At 39.0% G+C, this 23,314-nt stretch overlaps 1 protein-coding gene across 8 annotated transcripts in view; it reads right to left on the minus strand.

Annotated features, from left to right (window-relative positions):
• The window catches only part of CADPS (calcium dependent secretion activator), a 382,629-nt gene that overhangs the window by 123,882 nt on the left and 235,433 nt on the right, over positions 1 to 23,314 (minus strand). For all 8 annotated transcript variants that reach the window (XM_084635494.1, XM_084635496.1, XM_084635495.1 and 5 more), the window contains exons 10-12: positions 14,474 to 14,582; positions 12,647 to 12,859; positions 871 to 1,007 (exon numbers count right to left, since the gene is read on the minus strand). In XM_084635494.1, the coding sequence (XP_084491620.1) occupies positions 871 to 1,007; positions 12,647 to 12,859; positions 14,474 to 14,582 (459 nt within the window). The remainder of the gene's footprint in view (positions 1 to 870; positions 1,008 to 12,646; positions 12,860 to 14,473; positions 14,583 to 23,314) is intronic.

Below are 23,314 nucleotides of genomic sequence, written 5' to 3' on the forward strand. Positions count from 1 at the left end.
TCAGGTGGGATCAGGATCTAACCCCTCTAGAATGCTATCTGCATATTGGGCCTGATACAAAGACCACTCAAGCCTATGGAAAGGCTCCCACTGACTTCTAAGGGCTCTGGCTCTTCTAGCATTTCAAACACTGTAAGTTACTGTTCATTCTAGAAATCCACTGTACAACTCCTGTACATTAGTATTTATTTGTATTATCGTAGAACCAAGGAACTGCAATCAAAGATCAGGGGCCCATTGGGCTGAGCACTTTGCAGCCAAATAACAAAGACAAGTCATATTCGGACAATCTTAATATTTTTTTCTGTTTAATCAGTGGTACCAGATCCTGCAATCCTTTCTCATGTGAGTGATCCCGACAATAGGACTCCTGAATGAATATAGATTACAGGATCATGCCCAACATTTGGTAACTTCTCAGACAGAGCAAACTGTTAGCTGCTTGGAACCCGACTCATAAGTACATACAAATACTGGGGTACATGTATTCTGGTGTAACTACACTGACAAGGGGGATGGGACCATACCTATTGATTTTTCTCCTGTACCGTCATCTGTAAAATTCTGTAGGGCAATGGTGCAAACTGCAAAATATCATTGCGGCAGTCTACAATATTTCTCCAGCTGTGAGTTTGCCTTTGCAGGAGCTAACGTTATAAAAAGTGTGAATATAAATTATAACACAAAATTGCTACTGCAGTAGAACAGTAAGTTATTGCCTCTTAAAAACAAATACCTTTGGGGGACCAAATTCAGAGCTGGCAAAAGCAGGGACAACTCCTCAGGCAACATGGGAGCAGCACCCACTTGCACTAGCTCTGACTTTCTTTCCTGGTGTTTATATCACTATAGACCAAAGAATATACTTGCCAGACAAGAATACGAATCATTAAGTCTGTGGTCCAAAGTGAGGCGCTGAACCATCTCAAAGAGTGAAGCGTGGTCAAAGTTACAGGGGTTGGAAGAGATAAATTCATCCATGCCATGCTTTTGAGCTCTATCTGCATCTGTTCATTTATACATATAGAGAAAGACACAATTTAGAGAAATATAGCACATTTTATTTGACATACACACGAGAGAGAAAAATATACACCATGAAGCATGAAAGCTAAATAATTCTCTTCCCCTATATTGCCATTCATTTTTATTTCCCAAAAATATATTCTTCACCTCCCATTGTCAACTTGCATCACATTTTGACTATCTTATTGCATTCAGGCCAAAGCTTTTAGAATTAACATCTTGTCAACTGCTCATTATAGTGCATTTATTCTGTATTTAAAAACAGAACACAAACCCAATAACTTATTCTGTATCTTACAAAACACAATAAGCTAACAGATTTTTGGCTTGCAAAAGTAAATTAACTCCTATTTAGTTATTTGAAATTAATTATATAATAGATTCTGCCATTCTAGTAAAGTTATGTCTGTAGCAATTTCTCTAAATTTACTAGGCTTTCTAGATATAAAACCATCTATAATTTTTGCATCAAAATGCCAATATTTGTCTCTCCCAATCTCAGATTTTTTTACAACAGTTTTTAAATGCTACCTCAACGAAATAAAAAGATGCTCATTTAAGCATTGCTGATAAGTTAAATTGAGATGTAGTTTGTTGTCACGGAGGAAGTAGCCTGATACCGTGCAGATTCAGTTAGCCATTTCAACAGACAGACAGAATTCACTCTGCTAGGATTATGAGCTGCCATCTTTTGTGAATTAATAGCCTCAACATCTTCACACTTTTCTGATGTGGGTGATGTCTATCGGCATAAACTCCTAGGGGCTAACTAATTAATCTCAACATATATAACTAAAATTATAGTAAATTCACCAGTGGAAACAAGACAAAATATTCAGTGTAGGTGGGGCCAAGAAGGGATGCCTAGGCAGTAGCTTTGTTCTATGGGGAACGACTGAGTTAAAAGACACTTTTCACTCTCCTTTTGCATTTACTCAAGTTTCCTGCTACATGGGTTCTCGCCAAATCCCTCACAAATAGAGCAGGGTTAAATCTCACTCTGTTTACAAGTCCTAGGGGAACTGTGTGGTCTTGAAACAATTACGGAGGCTGAAAGAGCACAAAACCACAGTCAATTAAAATTTAGTGTTTCTTAGTAATAATTTGGTATTTATATTTGTTTCTAAAGCAAACTAACCCTTTCCTATAAAACACAAAAATATGCAACTTAAAAAAAAAACAAAAGTAAGACTTAAATGGAAGCAAAGTATTCAGTTAAATATAAGATTAATTAAATATTTAACATTAACCTATGAAAGATGGTGTCATTTTACAAGATGTCTTGGGAATGTCTAAACCCATAGATATTACATCTATTATAGAAGGCACTGTCTACGTTTTTCTCGATATTCTGCAGTTAAATATCTTGATAGCATTGCCCATCAGAATGACAACATCGATTCAAAACGTAACATTTCAATTAACTGTGAGCAATACTTAATTCAGCAGGCGCTTGTAATCATTTTGATTAGAAATCTGCTGAACAGCCATTGTGGTTTAGAACGTATTCTACAGTACTGGGGCTAATTTTTTCTATTTTGTTCAACATAAAGATTCCCATTTGCCATCTATCTGCCTCTTACCTTACCCCCAACTGGTTTTCCCCCTCTGTGACGCCATGCATCCAGCATGGAGATGAAACAGCAGGTCCATTTAGAGTTGATGCTGCCTACGAATTAGCTAGTGTGTGTTGGCTCTGAGGGGTGGGGCAGCCTCCGCAACATGGAGAATTAGCGCATCACCTCCATGACACATTTAGTCTCCACCAGCCTATGGCATAGGATCTAAAGTGCACCCCAAGCTTGGGTCTCTCATTGTAGCACACTATCAACACACCAATAGGCTGGTTTCTATCTATTTTGACAGATTATGCCCCATCATCTCTGTCCCTCTGGGCCAAGATCGATTTGATTAATATGAATACACTACTAAAGGTTTTGTATCTGCTGTTTTCAATTCCACATTCTAGTGCCCATAAAATAGCTTTACAATTTTAACAGATATATCAAGGCTTTTTTTAATAGATTGCTGCTCTCAAATTCCCTAGAGTAGACTGCAAGCTGACAAACTGGCTGGAGGCCTTAATTTGCCAGTTCTGCTCAGATATTTTATTACTTTTCAATTATGAGCCAGAGTGCACTGTCAATCTTGTTGTTCAGCAAAGAGGATACTTTCTCAGCCTTGAGTAACCCAACTGGAAGTTTTAAGGGCCATTTCCCTCTTTTTTTGTTGAACCTCTTTAAACTGATCTGCTAGAAAACATTTAACTATAAATTACTGCTACTTTCTCCCTTTCACACTCATCTGGGATATCCTTCAATTTCTGTTCACGAAGGGGACATGAGGCAGATCCTCAGATTGTGTTAATCTCATAGTTTAACCGACTTCAATGGAGCTAAGGATCTGCTCATGATTTTAGAGACCTCTCTGATCAAATATAAGTTTATAAGCAATCTACACCCGACAGCAGAGGACCCATACAGGTCCCTAGGCACAGCCCATGAAGTTAAGTGATCAGTAGGCTCTTGCCAAAGTCCACTGCACTGTGGTAAATTGAACGCAAAGACAGTTTTACTTTAACTAGTCTTTGCAAAGCAATGCCGTACCCAGCTCCCAAGTATGTACCCACTTGAAACCCACTCTATTACTCCAAAGATCTCACTGGCTCAGAATGACCGCATGAAGAGACAGTTACTGTACATGGTATTTTATGAGCTTGACTGACCAAGATGTATTCCAAAGAAGGGCAATTTGCATGAGTTCTGCTCATTAAAATTATTTAAAATGTGACCATTTCTGGCACAGAAAGTAAGCTTCTCGACAGCAGTCCTCATCATGGCTCAGTGCTGCAGCTCTCGTCTCCACAAAACCACTCATCATGTTCTGTAGTTGTTTTGTGTAGTAGGACTGCAGAGTCAGGTGCACACAAACCACCATCTTGGATCTAAATTCAGAAATGAGGAAATTATGTTTTCAAGAGGAGGTCTTTCGTGAAAATCAAATGGGATTTGAATTGGAGATGTCTTTGGAAAATGATTCAACTGCATGTTACACACACACATATTTAACTTAAATAAAAATATTGCACTGGTCTAGCTGCTCAGAATTCTCTGGACCATTTAGGATATGTCTCAGTAGATAAAATAATTACAACCCTACACTAAGCTTGCCTTCGCTTACTGAATTATTTTATATTACAAAATAAATGCATCACTCAATCTGCAATTTGCTTTTGTATCTTGATTTTTTAAAAAAATTATTCCTAAAGCTGAATTTTAGAAGCCAATTATACCAAAAACATTTGCCTATCTAGGAAAAAGCAAAGCATAAATACATTGCCCCAACCGCCTCAGACAGGCATTCACGATTTTAAAGTAACAACTACATCTTCATGTAAAATAATGATTTTTTTTAATATAAAACAGTCATCTTTCCAAATAAACAGTTTGTACCATTTGAATGTGCTTTTAAGCAAATTACAAAATAAAGGTAGATGGCTCAAACTCACACCCAAATTGTACATATAATTTGTAGACACTTTTAATAAATCAGTTGTTTGGCCTTATGACTCTAATCTGTTCTTATAACAATGATAATTAAATAAAAAGAAAGAGAGAGTGTTATGTGCTGTTTCTGTAATTTACAATCCCTTTCCAAGGTACTTTGCCAAGTTAGTTGGCACTTCTTTATTCAAGGCCCCAAGACAAAATTATGCTACAGGCCAAAAAAAGTTGTTTTACATCTTAGACTGACTAAAGTTATACTGGCATCACAAACTCTATTAACCTTCTTTCTTGAAAACTATATGCTGTTGCCTTTAACACTAAACTCTGAAATTTACATGATTGCCCTTCTTAATACATTTCTCTTATTGCAATTTTATTTTATTCTACTTGTAGCATTACAAAAAACCGGCATGTCTATCTTGTCTGCCTTAGCTATCCTTACTGTGATTCTCTGTCAAACACATATTTTGTATATATGTTTGAAGTCACAGTCTTAAAAATCTGTCAATGTTAGCAAGACATAGATATATTAAAAAAAAAAAAAGGAAAAAAATGCCCCACCACTCTGTTCTATTAGGGCAGTCCTTCTGTTATTTACAACAGTCAATTGAAAGCAACAGACAAAAAGGTCAAACATCTCTTTCTTGCTATTTGTGTTTTTGGTTTTGTGGTTTTTTTTCCCCCTGGTGTCTTTTGCTACAGTAAGAATTTAGGCAGATTCTGTTAAGACTGCTGCAGTTCACAACTGGGGACAAGCTCCATAAAAGAATTCTTGTTATAAAAGGCTATGGGTAGCCATTTTATTGTAAGAATTTCTGACTCCAAATTATTTATTTTCAGTAATGAGTGACTTTGTTTGAGTACCAAGGGCAACTGAACATCCAGTAAATTTTACAACACATTTGTTTATAAAACTGTAAATTAAAAGGTGACTTTGTATCTTACTCATCTGGAAAATGTGTACTTGTCATATCTGCTTGACATTACAAGAATGAAGATGTGGTTTGGACGGTAACAAACAATGACACTAGTCAACCTCATCAGGAGACATGAAATAAAGGAATGACAATGATTGATGGCAGCTATTCATTTACAGATATTTCTAGAAGAGTCTTTATTGGCATGGTCAGACTACAACGCTAAGTTTTTCAGTAACTTAACTCTTCTTCAGCTATGCACAACAGTGGGAGAGAGGGCAAGCAAAACTGCAGGCGAACTCCCTGCCCATTGTGTTGTGCCACACAGTTGACTGCATGCTTTGAGGAACAGCTAAATTTCTCCATGGTCTCATAGATTAAATAGAACTTACAGACACTCGCAGAATGACTACTTGTTAACAAAACACCAAAAGAAAGTGCCTAGGAACCGAGTTTTGCTTGAATCTGTAGAACTGAAAACACGAGCTCACGCTGCTAGTGTTCTAGTCAAATAAATAAATAAATAAATAAAATAGGACTTAAAGCACCATATTGTTGTTTCTTACTGAATTTCTGGCAATGCTTTTTGTGTCCCTTCCTCTTTATGTATGATATAATGTTGCCACTGATCAAAAGTTAATCCAATTAATATTTCAAATTTTACCATGATTATGCCCCTCTCTGCAAACACCTATGCATGTAGCTTTACTCACCTAACCCATCGAGAGCAATGGGACTACTCAGGTGAATAAAGTTACCTTCAAGCCCAAAGTTACAAGAGCTCATTTTCAGTATTGTTCCTGCTGTTTTAAATAATGAGAATATTCTGTCACACTTTTTCTTACTTGGTTTTACTTTTCCCTCTACTGGATATGAAAACATATTTTACAACTTCATTTTAAAGATTTAATAGTGAGTAAAGCATTTTACTGTAAATTATTAATTATATTACATCTTGAAATGAAATCTAAGTTATCCAAGGTTCAGTAGTTAAGCGAATTACAGTTTATAATATGTGATAAAACCAAGTGGTTCACAGAATAAGTAAAAATTAGATTTTAGAGAAAAGCTAATTCTAGGATAAAATATGTTTTTAACTGTTTTTGAAAATATTTTGAATTTAATTATGGGGAAATATTCAACTGTTTTTAATAAGTCACTCGTGCTTTTTAAAGCACAAAAAAGTGATTTATAGTCTATTTTAAATGCATGCAAGTTATGTGAGAAGTGAATTAATATTTTAATACTGCATTCCTGCAATGTAGCATCTGCAAGTTGACAATACAAGAAGACACAGTGTTCTCATGATATATATAAAATTTATTTTATATATATATATATATATATATATATATATATATATATATATATATAAATAAAGCAATTAAAGCACATCAGACCCAAATTCATACATTCTTTCTTTCTTTCTTTCTTTCTTTCTTTCTTTCTTTCTTTCTTTCTTTCTTTCTTTCTTTCTTTCTTTCAAAAGTGTTAAAATCCTTAATTTCTACCAAGTCAACATTGTGTGGCAAAGTTGGATCAGAATCCTCATCAGACATCCAAAAAATGTTAAAAGACAAAAGAAAAGAAAAAGCAGTAAAGGAGTAAGAAGGGGTAAAGAAATTCTGCCTGCAACCTGGGGGTACATTTATGCAAGAAAAAAAAAGGAGTATTGTTTAATGCTCAGGAGGGTAGATACCACCTGCTCCTTCTCATAATTGCATTCAGAATACTCCAGATACATATTTGCCAGCTCTCACAACCAACAGCTTCTACTCCCTCTTAAGTAAAGTGTGCACTCACCATGTGTTTGAGGAACAGCATTTTAAACATGAATAAAGAATTAGTACAGTGTATATTTTATTTAAGATTGAACAAATAACTGAGGAAAACATTTGTATTCCACAAGTTTAAACTATTATCTTTCTGTTTAAATAAGTATCTTTATAGGAAAATAACAAAAAGAGGATTAAAAAGCTCTTATAGCAATTTTCTTAATTTATTATATTTAAAAAAACATTTCTTTGATAGAAGAATGACATTTGAGACCACATGCTAAACATTCATGTATATTTGTTTTTGGGAATCGGAAGAGTCCCTACTGTGACTAAACTATTTTAACTCATAGTGTATTGTCTTTCCTGTCTGGAAATATCTAGAGTAAACAAAGAGCTACAGTTTGCTTTCAGAATAACCCACTCTTGATTTTACATGATCAGAAACTGTCAAGCCATGAAGACTCATGCTTGGATGTGCAAGGAATGTCTTTCTGTTTTGAGATTTGTTTCTTTGAAGCACACCTTGTCTTGCTCAGTTAGGCCTCTTCAGGTTTACTACCCTACCTTTCTATTCTTTGAGGTGTCCATGGTTACCCCCACACTACTGGTGCAGTACACCATGCTAATAATTGGAACGGAAAAAAATGATAGAGTGCAAAATGATCTGTTTTCAGGCATTAAGCAGTCAACTAGATGTAAATTCCATGAAACAAAAAAAGGCATTATTTACAGATTTATTGTGATGTTAATTAATATTTACGTCTTGGAATGAAAAATAGGAAATGTTAATGATTGGCTTTACTAAGAGGATCACTTGATGCCAATGTGAAAGCCAGGGAGAGAAGGCAATTATGCAAACATCACATGCATCCTAATTTCAGTATGGAAACTTACATTTCAAACCTAAATTCAGGAAAATAACATGGAAAGTTTTACTACAAAATCTAAACATGAGAAAGATTTAAGTGAAAAATAAGCACATTGCATATGTCAGATAATCTAGTCTGATTATCTGAGCTGTGCTAGCTACAGGGAAGCACTTACCCTTGAGTCCAGCTAGAAGTTAGCAGGGTAAGAAGGAACAAACCAGAATAACATAAAGACTAGCAACAAGGCTCAGGAAAGCAGACAGGAACCCTAACCTAGCGCTAAAGTACTTGGGTTCAAGCAAAGAATGAAAAAGAAAACTTTAAAAAAATCCCCAAAAAGAACAACGACACTTACAGCTGAAAATTTCTTATGAAGCTCAATAAACCTAGCCATTTATTATGTTGGAACAAATAATTACAATCTCAAAACAGCCAACTCTTGGTATATGATGTGGTTAACAGCCATTAAATATAACACACATTAAAAATGAAGTATAATCACAAGTGGTATGTAAAACAATTACTGACCAATCTTTAACGTTTAAAAGAAATTTTTTTCAAAAAATGAAAGCTGAGTATGATTTTTGGGGGGTTTAATGTACTACTGACATAGAATGGACAAAGATTGGTACTCCCATACAAGTGACCACTTTTATGAAGCTTAATATATTGCCAAAGGGTGTAATATATCTTGGCAGCATTATTAACTACAGTACTGTACATCATTTCAACAGTAAACAAGCATGGCTTTGGGATTTTTCTCTTATAAATGCAAATATTTGAGAACAAGTAGAGCTTTGTGTTAGTGTATTTTATTCTTCTAAATTGTAGCAAAACAACAATAAAAAAAGCAGAAATTCTCAATCTCAAAGGTGCAGTTTCACCCACATAAAAGGGATTGTAGAGTCATACACAAATTAATGAATAGCAGGATCTATTTTTTTCCAATATTTAAATTGCACAAAAAATACACTCCCCTCTTGCTTAGAGCTGTTTGTTTATTTCAAAGTCAAGTGTTGCTAGCCAGTTAGAAGACAAGTTGAGTAATGCATAAAGTTTATATTTGCTAAGTCAAATTAGGTGGGAACCAAATGAATTCAGTATTACTCCCAAGTTTCCCCACTGCAAAATGTGTTGTTCTCAAGTTTCTGTTTAACAGACAGCTACATAACAAGACTGGAGTGTTGGATTTGTGTGTGTGTGTGTGTGTGTGTATAACATAAAATAGTTTTACCATCTTTAAGCGGCTTACTCTGTCCATGAAAGCAATAACAAAACAACTTATAGAGAAACGGCTTTAATATTTACTTTCCTGCAAGTGCTTCGTTTGCCAAGACCTTTACACTATAATAAGCAAGAAAAACTAAGATCTGCAAGGTATATAGTTAAATGCACAAGAATACAGTGCTTAACAATAGTCCTTACCTTTCTGCAGGCAACAAAACAAATAAAACAACCCACCCCAGCAAATCAAAACCCCTTTTAAAATGCAATACTTAATTTTTAGAATTTAAAAGGTTTAATCCAGATCTCTATCTATAATCAAAACACTTGACTGTATGAACATCATGTGTGCATGAAGGACCCTCTTCTTCTTTTTTATGACTTAAGCTGCATGTATTTTACTACCCAATGATCTTTTAAATGAGCGCAGTATTCTGTCCACAGAACATACACTAATATACAGGCATACAAATATAAGCTATTGGTCCTAGTTCCTTACTTCTGCCATCAGCAGAGATCAGCTGAAATGCGTGGATGAATCTGGGCTCTGGCATGTTTTCCTCTTTCCCCTAGTCACTTGTGTAGGAAGAGCCGTTCATCTAGATACCGTGGAAGAAAAAAGCAGAAGTTTGTCTGGGTTCCGGACTCTGCACTTTGGAATGACCTCCTTGATGAGATTTTTAGCTACTTTAGCAGTAAGGGGCTCCAATAACAGAAAAAGTTGTGTGGAAACCATTCTGCTAACGAGTCTTGGTGGTAGCATAGAGGCCAAAGGCTTCCGGTTCTAAGCTGATGAGGATGGACCAAGGACCTGAGAAGAACAGAGGGCTCTGCATGGCTGGCTCTTTACTCTACTTGATCACAGAGGATGAATTTAGGGGTTTAAGATCCTGGCTTCTTGAGGTGGGAGGGAGAGGAGAGAACCCAGCCTCGGTGGAAGAATGAGAAGGAAAGTGCAAGTTCAGACTTGTGGAGTTTCTACAGCTTTATGTATGGATAGTATACAGGAATATACGGAACATGGGAGAATAAAGGGGCGCGGCCCAAGTCTTTGATGGAGGGTTGTGTAATGGTTAGAAGAAGCTAGGACTCCTGTGTTCTGTTCCTGACCCTGCCACTCAGTCACAGGCAAATCGCTGAACCTCTCTCCATCTCAGTTTACCTATAAGTACAGTGGGTACAGTACTGCTTACTCAGCCCCTTGGTTGCTGAGGTCACACAGGACAGGATGCGGGCCCTGACCATGGGCAGAGTGTGGCTCTTAGTTACACCACTTGATAGTCTTTGTCTTCAGTCCCTGTAAGGTTGTGGGAAAGGCCTACTGCAAGTGCCTCTGATTAGTGTACATTTGTTAAGGATAAATGTGTCTGAGAACGGGGACCTGCAAAGAGATGGGCCAGATTCCCTCCCCCAGATTCCCTCCCCCCAGAAGACTCCTCGGCTGCCATCGCCAGCTCTAATGCCAGGTCTGGGATAGGGTTACGTTGGGAAGAGAAGGGGTGTGTCCGGAGTGCTGCCAGTCTATAGCAATCATGCTAACAGGCAGCCCCTTACAGGATGTTACCAGCTAGTAGCTCTGAGGCTGCCCTATAATGTGCCAGACCTGGCACTGAACCAGCCCTAGCATAAGGGAGCCACACTCAGCTCCTTGCTTCATCCCTCTTCCTTGCTGGAGATACTTGACACTTATGAAAATGGCTACTGACCAACAAAGTGTTGCCCCACAAACGGATGCAAGGAGGACGGGATTTTGAAAAACCTTTTGACAAACAATTCAAGTGGGTGAAAATATGATCCTTGTGATTGCACCAAGATCACCATGCCCCGAACAGACCTATTGAATAAGCACTAGCCGTGTGGGTTAAATCTCCCTCCGTGTAAGATGCTCCTTTTAGCCAGTTATCTATACTCTCTTTCATGGCCCCATGCCATTCTAGGGTCCAATCCTTCAGTCCTTAGTTAAGTCAATGACCCCGCAGGTCAATGGGAATTTTGACTCTGTAAGGTCAGGAGCAGGACCACAGAAAGGAAAACACTTAATATGCATTGACCAAGGTGTACCATACTATGTTCTCATTCATGTTGTAAGGGGACACGAGCTATGCGGTGCAGAGAAGAGTCCAAAATATGCAAGCATATGAAGCATAGTAAAAGAGGTCCAATAGCCCACATGTCCTACATGTCCCACAACTGTATTCTCTGGGGACTGGAAATATAGTTCTTCTAAATCCTGAGACTAGTATATTAAATCCTGATTTTTTTTAAAAAAGCCCAAATTATCTTAACCCTAAATAGATTTCACCATGTATGGAAAATATAGTTCTAAATTCCTTGATCATGCCAAAATATTCAAAACAATTACAGTTCTATGGATACTATTTTAATGGCTCTGCAATTTTAAATGTAAAGTTGATTTAATTAGAAGAATTTCCTGAGGAATTTATGGTCTTTTCCTTATTTTACCTAATGGTTTCAGTCTCTTCTTGATAGCACATGAATAATTCTTGTTGAAGTTAAAGCGAGATACACGTCCACAATTAAGAGCTGTGAAAGGTGGTACTAAGATCTGTTCCCAAAAAAATATCCACCTCATTCATCTTTTTTGACTTGTGTTGGCTTCTTATGATTGTTTAAATAATGGATTTTTTGTTTAGTTTAAAATCAAATCATAGTGAGAAGACAAAAAGAATCATGCTAAATATAAAATTAAGCAAACTATGAACAAACGCACAGCGTGTGCAGACAATCAAGAGTTATAAGATGAAAATTCACATCTACCAGATCTGTAAAAGCAACCTATTAAAAATGCCATATGCTTTCCCATAGTTTAAGTTTTCAACAGGGAGTCTCCTTTTGTGGGTGCGTTTTCCACCTTCACAATTTGTACCTATGTTTTTGAATGTGCAATTAAATTGCAGGTGTAAATCTGGGCACTTGCACCTCTAGGTACCTGACCTCAGGTGCAAATCAAGTTTGCTGATCTGGACCTGTGACTTTCTTCTCATGGATGGGAAAAGCATTCCCGTAAAAGAGGAGATTGGGCTTCAGCCCTACTGAAAATGTTTCTCCCAGAATCTCTCTTCTATCAAGTATTGCACTTTAAGATACTCATTTTACAATTTCTCCACATAATTTGTTTCTTGGGTTTGATTGTGGGTCAAACACAAGGTTAACTGGTTATGAATTCACTGATGTAAAAGCAGCTTAGAAATCACAAAAAAATATTTCAAAAAGTTGGAAGTTTGTGACCGAATATTTATTCACATCAGTGCAGAAACTCTTTCCATCAGAGACTTCTGCTGTCTAGGAGAACTTTATTTACTTACAAAATTGAGAGATTGGGGCATCTAGCTGGGGCACATTTCCTCCCTTAGCATTAAGCTTTTGAACTTGGGTCGGTGGCACAGGTTTGTGGGACTGGCCGGTGGCCCGGTACATGGCTTGGACCCACAGGATACGGTCCTGTTCATCATCGCTTGCAAAAATCACTGTGTCTCCTTCTTTCACTGCATTGAAAAATGTTCTGCCACCCTCCAAACCTGGCAGGAGAAAAAACAAAATATTTTAACATGGTAACACAGATTCACAGAGCTTATCAGCAGAACAGATCATCCTGCATAACACGGGGTGTAGAATTTCACCCAATGATTCCTGCTTTCAGCCCACTGAGCTAAAACATTCCTTTTAAAAAGTAACATCCAATCTTGATGTAAAGACGGCCAGTAATGGAGAATTCAGCACCTCCCTAGGTGACACATTGGATATCTATGTCCATGTGTGTGTGTATCAGATGCGCTCAGTTACTCCAGTAGACCTCGATGGACTGGAGAGTCAACAAGCTGCACTGGTGTTCCTGGGAGCACAATGTGTGTCAAAGGGTTTAAGAAACTTTTCAAACTGCTTGATCTTAACATTAAAATGGAGCATTAGATTGTTTTTACAGAAGCTAGATGTCAGTTATATGTAACATTTACCAGCCCTTCTCTTGACCCCAGCTGTTTGGGCCAGGTGCTGTAGTCTTTTTTCAAGCAAAACTCCCGTGAACTGCCGAGCCCTTAAATAGAACCCACTACCAATTCTCATCTTCGAAATGAGACTCGGGGTGGGGACAGGGCTTCATTCATTTCTCTTTTCCAGGGGGTGAATGTTTGTTTCTTTCTCGCTCCCTAATTTGGGGCCAGGTTCTGACCTCAGTTACAACAGTGTAAACCTGGAGTAACAGAATCAGACCCTTGGCATCTATTTTCTGGCGACTTGCTGAAGCCCATTTAGGAGGGACGAATACATGCAGTCCTCTGTCTTCAGTAATCTCGATCTGGACAATCCCAGACCCATTTAATCCAATGGGAGTTTTACTGACACTGCTGTGGCCCTGATTTCACGCTTAGAGTGGTGTGGTCCTTCCTAGTTCTTCACAAAGCTGAGCTGGTCATCTTTGGAGAACAGCTGAGCTTCCAACAGCCCAAAGTAGCATATCTGGTCTGCTCCCATTGGAATGCAGGGCCACTACTCATCACAGAGAACCAGATCCCGATACTCATGCTGAGTAGCACTGTCCTTGACAAGTAGTCCCATGGAAATCAGTAAGGTGTGGTGCTACTCCACATGAGAACAGGGATCAGGAAGTGGACTGTTGTGTACACAAACAGGTACAGGAAAGGCCCTGGAAAAGCCTGATCAGTGAAAATGATACTCTGGTCTTGTAAGTATTTTTTTTATAATGAAAAAAGGTACATTGGTTGGCATAGGAGGGGTGTATGTGTGTGTGTGTGTGTGTGTCAGTTAATGGAGAATAATCTGAAGATTTAGGCTGGGATTTTCAAAGGAGACTAGCTCAGTTAGAAACTCAGTTCCTACTGGTTTCACTGGGAATACCTAACCCACTTAGGTTCCTGTGAAAATGCCAGCCTCTGTGCCATTAAGAAAGAAATTTGATAATATTTCATCTTCAGCCGGTTTCCCCAAATCAACTTAGAGGCTGTGTGGTTTTCAAGTTTTGAATAGATAACGATCAGTATAAACACAAACGTATGTATAAGACAACCAGTCACAAAGATAGAAAAACAAGGATCTGATTTTGTAGCTATATTTTGCAGTTTCATAAATTTGACAAGCTTCATCTCTTAGCAAAAACCTGTCACCTTTCCTCATACCTGGCTGTGGGTCAGTGTAGTCCACCGTGTATCCGTCAAGTTGCAGTAGTTCTTGAGGCTCAGCTTTTTTCTCCCGGTAACTGCACATAGCAAATGTGTATTGACTAACCTGAAGAAAACCACAAAGCTAACATGGCACCATGCTACCACAACAGGGAGATTCTAAGTGTAAATGCTTACAAATGATGTTCAATAACTGGAGTTTTGCACAGGGCATATCCTCATTTACTGATCAAGAAGGAGATTTTATTTTCTTATTGATCGTTGCCAGACTATGACTTTAACATGCTTAGCAAAACATTTTCTTACACATTCTTTTACAGCTGATTCCTAATTCTCTGCATTGATACATATGTTTTTTTATTTCCCCAAAAGAGGAAGTTACATGCTTTAAAAACTCTACCATTCATCTCAGACAAGTGCCAGAGTGACACCCTGTCACAAACAATGTGAGCTAAATTGCTAGGTGCCAGTCATATTAAAGCAATCTTAAAATCCCACTGATCTCTGCAGTTGTTGTCATCGGTGCTGTAAATGGCAGCTCTCACTCCTCTGAGTTACCATCTGTATGACACGATACATTCAATGTCAAGTTCTTGATGGAAGCCTTTTCAGCTTCCGGGATCTCTGTCAGCTCTCAAATTGCCTTTAGGAGGCCATCAGGCTGCATCAAGACCCAACTTGTACTTAGCATTTTAAAATCTGGAATGTCTGAAAGAAGACTGTTAGAAAGCAAAGGATTCTCTGTGCTTTAGGCTAGGAACTTACAGGGAAATTTATTGTCAAATTATTGCAAATGACTTTGTTAAGGTTGTGTCAGAGCCTGGATTCCTTACATAATTTTATGAGTTTAGACATTTTGTTGACTTCTGGATGAAACTTTGACTTCATGTGGTTCTTTAAAACTCTTATCTTAATGGATCATGTTTGTCATTTTTTGGAAGTGCGGAAACACCTTGAAAGATGGTGTGTGCGCAAGTGTTCGCGATCCATGGCAGCCAAGCAGAAAAGAGATTTGCCTCCAAACGACAGAGACATTGCTCTAGTATAAATATACATGCAGCATGTATTTTTGTGGCATCTATCGCTCATAAAATGTGATTTATTTAAAGCTGTAGACATGAAACTACTTGCAAGCAGGTTAGATCACTGCTCAATCACTGCTCGATACACTGCTGCCCTCTACTGGTTCGTGTTAAGTACTGTCATGCACTCATAAGAATTTTTCATTATGGCAAGTTTCAGAGTAACAGCCGTGTTAGTCTGTATTCACAAAAAGAAAAGGAGGACTTGTGGCACCTTACAGACTAACCAATTTATTTGAGCATGAGCTTTCGTGAGCTACAGCTCACTTCATCGGATGCATACCGTGGAAACTGCAGAAGACATTATATACACACAGAGACCATGAAACAATACCTCCTCCCGCCCCACTGTCCTGCTGGTAATAGCTTATCTAAAGTGATCATCAAGTTGAGCCATTTCCAGCACAAATCCAGGTTTTCTCACCCTCCGCTCCCCCCCCCCCCACAAACTCACTCTCCTGCTGGTAATAGCCTATCCAAAGTGACCACTCTCCCTACAATGTGAATGATAATCAAGGTGGGCCATTTCCAGCACAAATCCAGGTTTTCTCACCCCCCACCCCCATACACACACAAACTCACTCTCCTGCTGGTAAGCTATTATCAGCAGGAGAGTGAGTTTGTGTGTGTATGGGGGTGGGGGGTGAGAAAACCTGGATTTGTGCTGGAAATGGCCCACCTTGATTATCATGCACATTGTAGGGAGAGTGGTCACTTTGGATAGGCTATTACCAGCAGGAGAGTGAGTTTGTGTGTGTGTGTGGGGGGGGAGGGTGAGAAAACCTGGATTTGTGCTGGAAATGGCCCACCTTGATGATCACTTTAGATAAGCTATTACCAGCAGGACAGTGGGGTGGGAGGAGGTATTGTTTCATGGTCTCTGTGTGTATATAATGTCTTCTGCAGTTTCCACGGTATGCATCCGATGAAGTGAGCTGTAGTTCACGAAAGCTCATGCTCAAATAAATTGGTTAGTCTCTAAGGTGCCACAAGTACTCCTTTTCTTTTTTCATTATGGCAACTTATTCTCAGGAACAGTTCATAAAAATCTAAAGCCCCCACATTTGTGGGAATAAGATTAAAAGACAGATACTAGTGACCTGTTAAGTGCAATGCTTACTACCACCAGTAAGAATACTGAGCAACGATCAACATATATTGTTTTCAGACTCATACTAGACATAAGCACGTGGCATGAACTTTGATTGAAATTATGTACTCAGCCTTCATAGCTATTCAATAATGAAAAAGGCTGTAAAAACAATAATACATTTAACATTAACCTTAGTGCCGACAAACACAGCTTTCAGAGCACTCTTGCATTTATTTTTCCATCAGTTCATTTTTTTCAATCAGTTCATTATTTTTCAGTCAGTTCAATCAGTTCAAACACAGCATTTAGAGCACTCTTGCTTTTATTTTTCCATCAGTTGTACTTTACATGTGGTAGAATGCCGCCACCTCCTGGACGCACTGCTGAATTTATTACTGATTGTTTACCATTGGCAGCTCCCAATTACTTCATGACAATAATGAGAATTGTATTACTCTACAAGTAGTTCCCTTCTGAAATTAGGGATCTCAAGAAAAATTTAAATTTGGAGTGATTCAATTTTAATCTAACATCAACCTCTAGCGATACAACTTGTGTTTATTTCCTGCAGCCGTTATAGCAACAGACAACAACGCTTCTCTAGTACAGAATATCTTCTCTAACCCAAAAAGAAAAGGAGTACTTGTGGCACCTTAGAGACTAACCAATTTATTTGAGCATGAGCTTTCGTGAGCTACAGCTCACTTCATCGGATGCATACCGTGGAAACTGCAGAAGACATTATATACACACAGAGACCATGAAACAATACCTCCTCCCGCCCCACTGTCCTGCTGGTAATAGCTTATCTAAAGTAATCATCAAGTTGGGCCATTTCCAGCACAAATCCAGGTTTTCTCACCCTCCGCCGCCCCACGCACAAACTCACTCTCCTGCTGGTAATAGCCCATCCAAAGTGACCACTCTCTTCACAATATGTATGATAATCAAGGTGGACCATTTCCTGCACAAATCCAGGTTCTCTCACCCCCTCACCCCCCTCCAAAAACCACACACACACCTCAAGGGGGGTGAGGGGGTGAGAGAACCTGGATTTGTGCAGGAAATGGCCCACCTTGATTATCATACACATTGTGAAGAGATGTTTCAGAGTAACAGCCGTGTTAGTCTGTATTCGCAAAAAGAAAAGGAGGACTTGTGGCACCTTAGAGACTAACCAATTTATTTGAGCATAAGCTTTCGTGAGCTACAGCTCACTTCATCGGATGCTCATGCTCAAATAAATTGGTTAGTCTCTAAGGTGCCACAAGTACTCCTTTTCTTATTGTGAAGAGAGTGGTCACTTTGGATGGGCTATTACCAGCAGGAGAGTGAGTTTGTGGGGTGGAGGTGGGGGGGGTGAGAAAACCTGGATTTGTGCTGGAAATGGCCCACCTTGATTATCATGCACATTGTAGGGAGAGTGAGTTTGTGTGTGTGGTTTTTGGAGGGGGGTGAGGGAGTGAGAGAACCTGGATTTGTGCAGGAAATGGCCCACCTCGATTATCATACACATTGTGAAGAGAGTGGTCACTTTGGATGGGCTATTACCAGCAGGAGAGTGAGTTTGTGTGTGTGTGGGGGGGGGGGCAGAGGGTGAGAAAACCTGGATTTGTGCTGGAAATGGCCCAACTTGATGATTACTTTAGATAAGCTATTACCAGCAGGATAGTGGGGTGGGAGGAGGTATTGTTTCATGGTCTCTGTGTGTATATAATGTCTTCTGCAGTTTCCACAGTATGCATCCGATGCAGTGAGCTGTAGCTCACGAAAGCTCATGCTCAAATAAATTGGTTAGTCGCTAAGGTGCCACAAGTACTCCTTTTCTTTTTGCGAATACAGACTAACACGGCTGTTACTCTGAAACTTCTCTAACCCAGAAAGTGGGTGCTGATTTTCAGGATCTCTTTACTAAACATATATTGCATCTCAGAGTTCTTGGACACAGAAACTATTCTTCATTCCCAGTAAAAAACTAGCCAAATCAACTATATACACACACACATATACACACTTTAGTCAGTATTTCTAATTTTACAATATTATATAAATAATATCACCACTCCCATTCTACTGATTCAAGGTAAAATTTCTTGTAACAACAGTGAAATTACATGTTTTAATACTTCATGATCTCTGTTCTTGATAAGTAGAATGTTCCGAACCACAGATGGAGCTCTAACAAGAAATTTTGGTAAGATTAAGGGTTTTTTTTATTACCTTTGAACTCCAATAACCTTGCTTTTCTCAGCCTGACATAACCAAAAAAATATTTTTCCATGTTATGGTACTGTAATTGAGAGAGATATTTTTAAAATTCAAGCCCAAATCTTAGTCTACAGGTTTTCACTCATCTCCTATTTGATTTTTTTTTTAATTTTTAATGTAGCGAATGGTTTATATTGGTGGTATAACAGGTTTTTGAGCACTTACCATAGGGTTAATTTACATCAGAGAGAGGTTACATGTCATATGGCAGGAAAAGTAAGATGAGTCAAATGAAAACAGAAGTGTCCAAAAGCCACTGTCCTCTGGACAAGTTTAAAATATGATTTATATAGCACTGTAAGTGAATAAAGGGCTATGCAATAGACGAAGGGTGCCAAGAATCATAGAATCATAGAATATCAGGGTTGGAAGGGACCTCAGGAGGTCATCTAGTCCAACCCCCTGCTCAAAAGCAGGACCCATCCTCAATTAAATCATCCCAGCCAGGGCTTTGTCAAGCCTGACCTTAAAAACTTCTAAGGAAGGAGATTCCACCACCTCCCTAGAAATAAGTCCCTCCCTTGAAAAGTTTACTGTCTAAAGGCATGAGTAAGTACAAGGCACAGTAAAAACAAACAGAATGACTGGAAAGCTTCATGGAATAAGTAGTTTTAAAAAGTCACTTTGGGGGAGCTGATGGATGTTTCCTGGTGTACAGTAATGGAGAGGCTGTCTAAGTAAAAGTGTTGACAGAGAACACAGGGAACAAGAGGGGCGACACCATAAAAAGAGACGAGGTCAGAGACCTAAAGCTTGTCTACGGAGCAGTTGGAGGCGTGATTGCAGCAGGGCACAGACACACCCAAGCGAGGTTTAATCTAGCGAGAGGGAGCACCAACAGTTGTGAAGCATCGTGGACTCCAGCACAGGCTAGCTGCCCAAGTACCCAGGATCCTGGGTGGTCTTGTGCAGCCCGCGCTAAGGCCCATGCTGCTGTGCTTTCACGGCTACTGGTACTGCATCGACGAGAGTAAAGCTAGCTTGGGCACATGTCTACATGCAATCACCTCTCCAAATGCAGTGCAGATATACCTTTAAGTAGCACCGGAACTATAAAGCGCTTTTAAAGGCAGGACAATACTCAGAAGTAGAGAGGTCAGAGGACAGCCTAATGTAGAACTGTGTAATAAAGTTATACTGTATTGCAAGTAAATGCATTTTCATGAAATCTCACCAAGGTCTGCTCCACACAGAAAGTTATGTTGGTTTAGGTAAAGGTGTGATGTTGTACCAAGCAAACTTAAACCACTTCAGCTTTGTGTGTGGACACTCTTCCATGGGTTTAAACTGAGCTTATATTGGTGTAGCCTGCCCCATTGTATTATTTAACAGATATAAGCTACACATATGTAAGCCATGTTCAAACTAGCATAAGAGTGTCTACACTCAAAGTCAAAAAGGTTTAAGCTTAATTAGTGCAGTATCCCACCTTAGTTAAACCAGTGCAATGCCTGTGTGTAGATGCAGGGTTGGTTTGCTCTCTTCCATAAGTCTCCTGGGAGTTACTGCAGAAATCCTCTCTAATGCCACGGGGAGGAGAATAGGCTTGTAAGAATATAATCATGGAACTTCCATAAAGCTCCCAACGATGCCAAACTCAGTATGAATACACTAGTCACTCTTATTTTAAGGTTCCTGGAAGATGGCATGTCAAGGTCTCACTGGTATCAGATGAGACAGTAATATGCTGTCAATGCTATTCAGTAAAATTATTAACTGTGCAGAAGCAGTACAGAATATTCACATTTAAAACAGCTCAGGTAGATGAGACGAAGGATTGCAACAAAAGGATCTGTCTATGCACAAGTGCTGGCCCTAAAGTATTTACCCCTGGGTTCAGAAACAAGCTGACACCACATCTAGCGATAAACTGTGAATCTTTCTATTCCATTAGGGATGGGATCATCACACACAGTCTAAGAATGAATCTTTAAAAACTAGCTTACTGGGAGATTTATATTCAAGGTTCATTTCAGAGGGTCAGACTGGGCCATCTGCAGGAATGGAAATGGGGGTTACTATTTTTAAACCCACGGGGATGTCTGGATGCAGCTTTTTTTCTTTGGGGTGTCTGGGTGAGGGAAGAGAATCCTCATTGTCTCTTGTGTAGCCACAGATGTCTTCTCCATTGGATTGCACTGCAGAATTGGATGGAGATTGCACCTTGTCTACATCAGCCTCTAACCTCTCCGAGCTTACCAGTGGTCTACTCTGCATGGAGGTTTGTGAGTGGGCTGCCAAGAGGAATGACTAACACACAAGATTCACTTGACAGCCTCCAAGGTTCACACAGAACCAAAGCTGAGAGGTACAAGAGGGGAGAAGAGGGAAAGAACAGACAGGGATGGGGGATGAGAGGGAGACACAACATGGAGAGGAATATTCCTTTTAGTAAGAAGCAGGTAAGAAAAGAAGAAGAACAAAAGGTGAGAGAGAAAAAGGGACAAAGAACAAGAAAAGGGAAAACAGAGAAAACAGGAGAAAAATGACAAGGGTCAATGATTTTAGATTGGCAAATTAGATTTTACTTATTCGTTTCACTGTATTCCTTCACCAGGTGTATTGTTTTAATAATTAATAAATGGGACGCATGTATATTCATCAGTACTGTTTTTAATTTCTGTCTGACACCACTTTTCCTAGAACTTTGTACATACCTGTTCATTTCTGTACCTCACTTTGAGTACAACACAGCTTATTCAGTTTCATCCCGGTTCCTCACTACTGAAGGGACAATGAGGAATTCCTAAATGGACCATTTCTATACTAACAACAAATATTTTCTTCCAAGCGGACAGAAACCGTATTAAAATACTTCTGGCTGCAGTACAGTTTTCTACAGTGACAGAAGATTTTAGTCCTCTGGTTCCAGATAGCTATATTGACTTCCAAGCACTTTACTGACATAAATTAACATAATGGACACTCTATCTTAACCTAAAAAACACTACAGACCAGAACAAAATGTCAGATATCAATAAATTACTCTTTACATTCAATTTCTAAATGTTTAAAGGTAGCAATCCTACCTACCACACATAACAAGCACATTAACTTTTTCATAGGAGTTGTGAGAGTGTGTTCCCAAGGGCAGATTTGGATCCAGGAAATCTAGGCACGTCGTGCCACTCACACCAATCTAGACAAGTAAGAGTTGCGTACTTGGACCCTTACCGTCAGAATTCTACCGTGATGAGCCAGGATGTCTGTTTAAAGTATTCTGTTTTTATGGAATTATTTTTAAGTACTATTAGTTATTGGGAATGGCCAAATGCTTATTTCATCTTCTCTTACCCAGAATCAACGGAGTTTTGCTGAAAGCAGGAGCTGTCACCGTTAGTCTAAATTATAGTGAGTTTAGGGAGTCTGTCACTAGAAGTATAGATCCAGGCACAGACACTGCAAATGTTTTTAATCTACAGCAAGTTGATCTGGTTCCAAAATGTTCTACAAACGTCATCAGACCCAATCAGTTGAAAATGGCTTCAAGCTACACGGCAGACATGTCATCCAGGTACTGTAAAGTGTTACTTCCCACACGCTGCCAGAGAATCAAAATGGGGTTATCGCGAAGATGACATGACAAAAATAAAAGACGTATTTGTGGCACCTTAGAGACTAACAAATAAGTCAGCTGTAGCTCACGAAAGCTTATGCTCAAATAAATTTGTTAGTCTCTAAGGTGCCACAAGTCCTCCTGTTCTTTTTGCGCATACAGACTAACATGGCTGCTACTCTGAAACATGACAAAAATAGATTCAGTCTGAAATTTCAAAGGAATTAATTCTCTTATCCTCACGAATTACAATCAATTGTGAATTTTCTATTGTAGCCAACAAAACCAACGTGAGTATTAACTCCTGTTCATTTCACTATGTCCTGCAGTGCATTACTGTATGCTATACACGAATTCCAGCTCTGCATGCTCTAAGCATTTTATATTGCCTCTCAAGGACCACAGCAGCCAGCTGGTTGAAATTTGCATGCTGAGTACATTTAGCTGAAGCAGCCAGTTAGGAGACATTTATAGAGAGAGTGATGGTCTCATATACACTAGGATGAATGCGCACTACCTTTTTCCACCAGCCATGGTAAAAAAGCTTTGATCTAAAAGCTTTCATTGCTTACCACAGCCACTGGCATTAGAATTGACTTTACCAAGCAGTTTCCTCACTTGCGAGGTTGTTTCCATCCAACCTTAGGGCCATATTCTGCCATCACTTTCGCACTGCATATCTTGGAATTTAAAATGAGGCAAGTAAGGAGTCTCTGCCATGTAATTTACATCTAATCAGTATTCTGCTCTTCTGCTGCTCATCTGAAAGGGTGGCACGTGCTAGAAGGGGGGGTGGGCGACACACTCAAGAGAAAATTGTATCTATTGGCTTCAATCCT

The sequence above is a fragment of the Lepidochelys olivacea genome (assembly GCF_965140295.1).
Source record: "Lepidochelys olivacea isolate rLepOli2 genome assembly, chromosome: 7".
Taxonomy (NCBI): domain Eukaryota; kingdom Metazoa; phylum Chordata; order Testudines; family Cheloniidae; genus Lepidochelys; species Lepidochelys olivacea.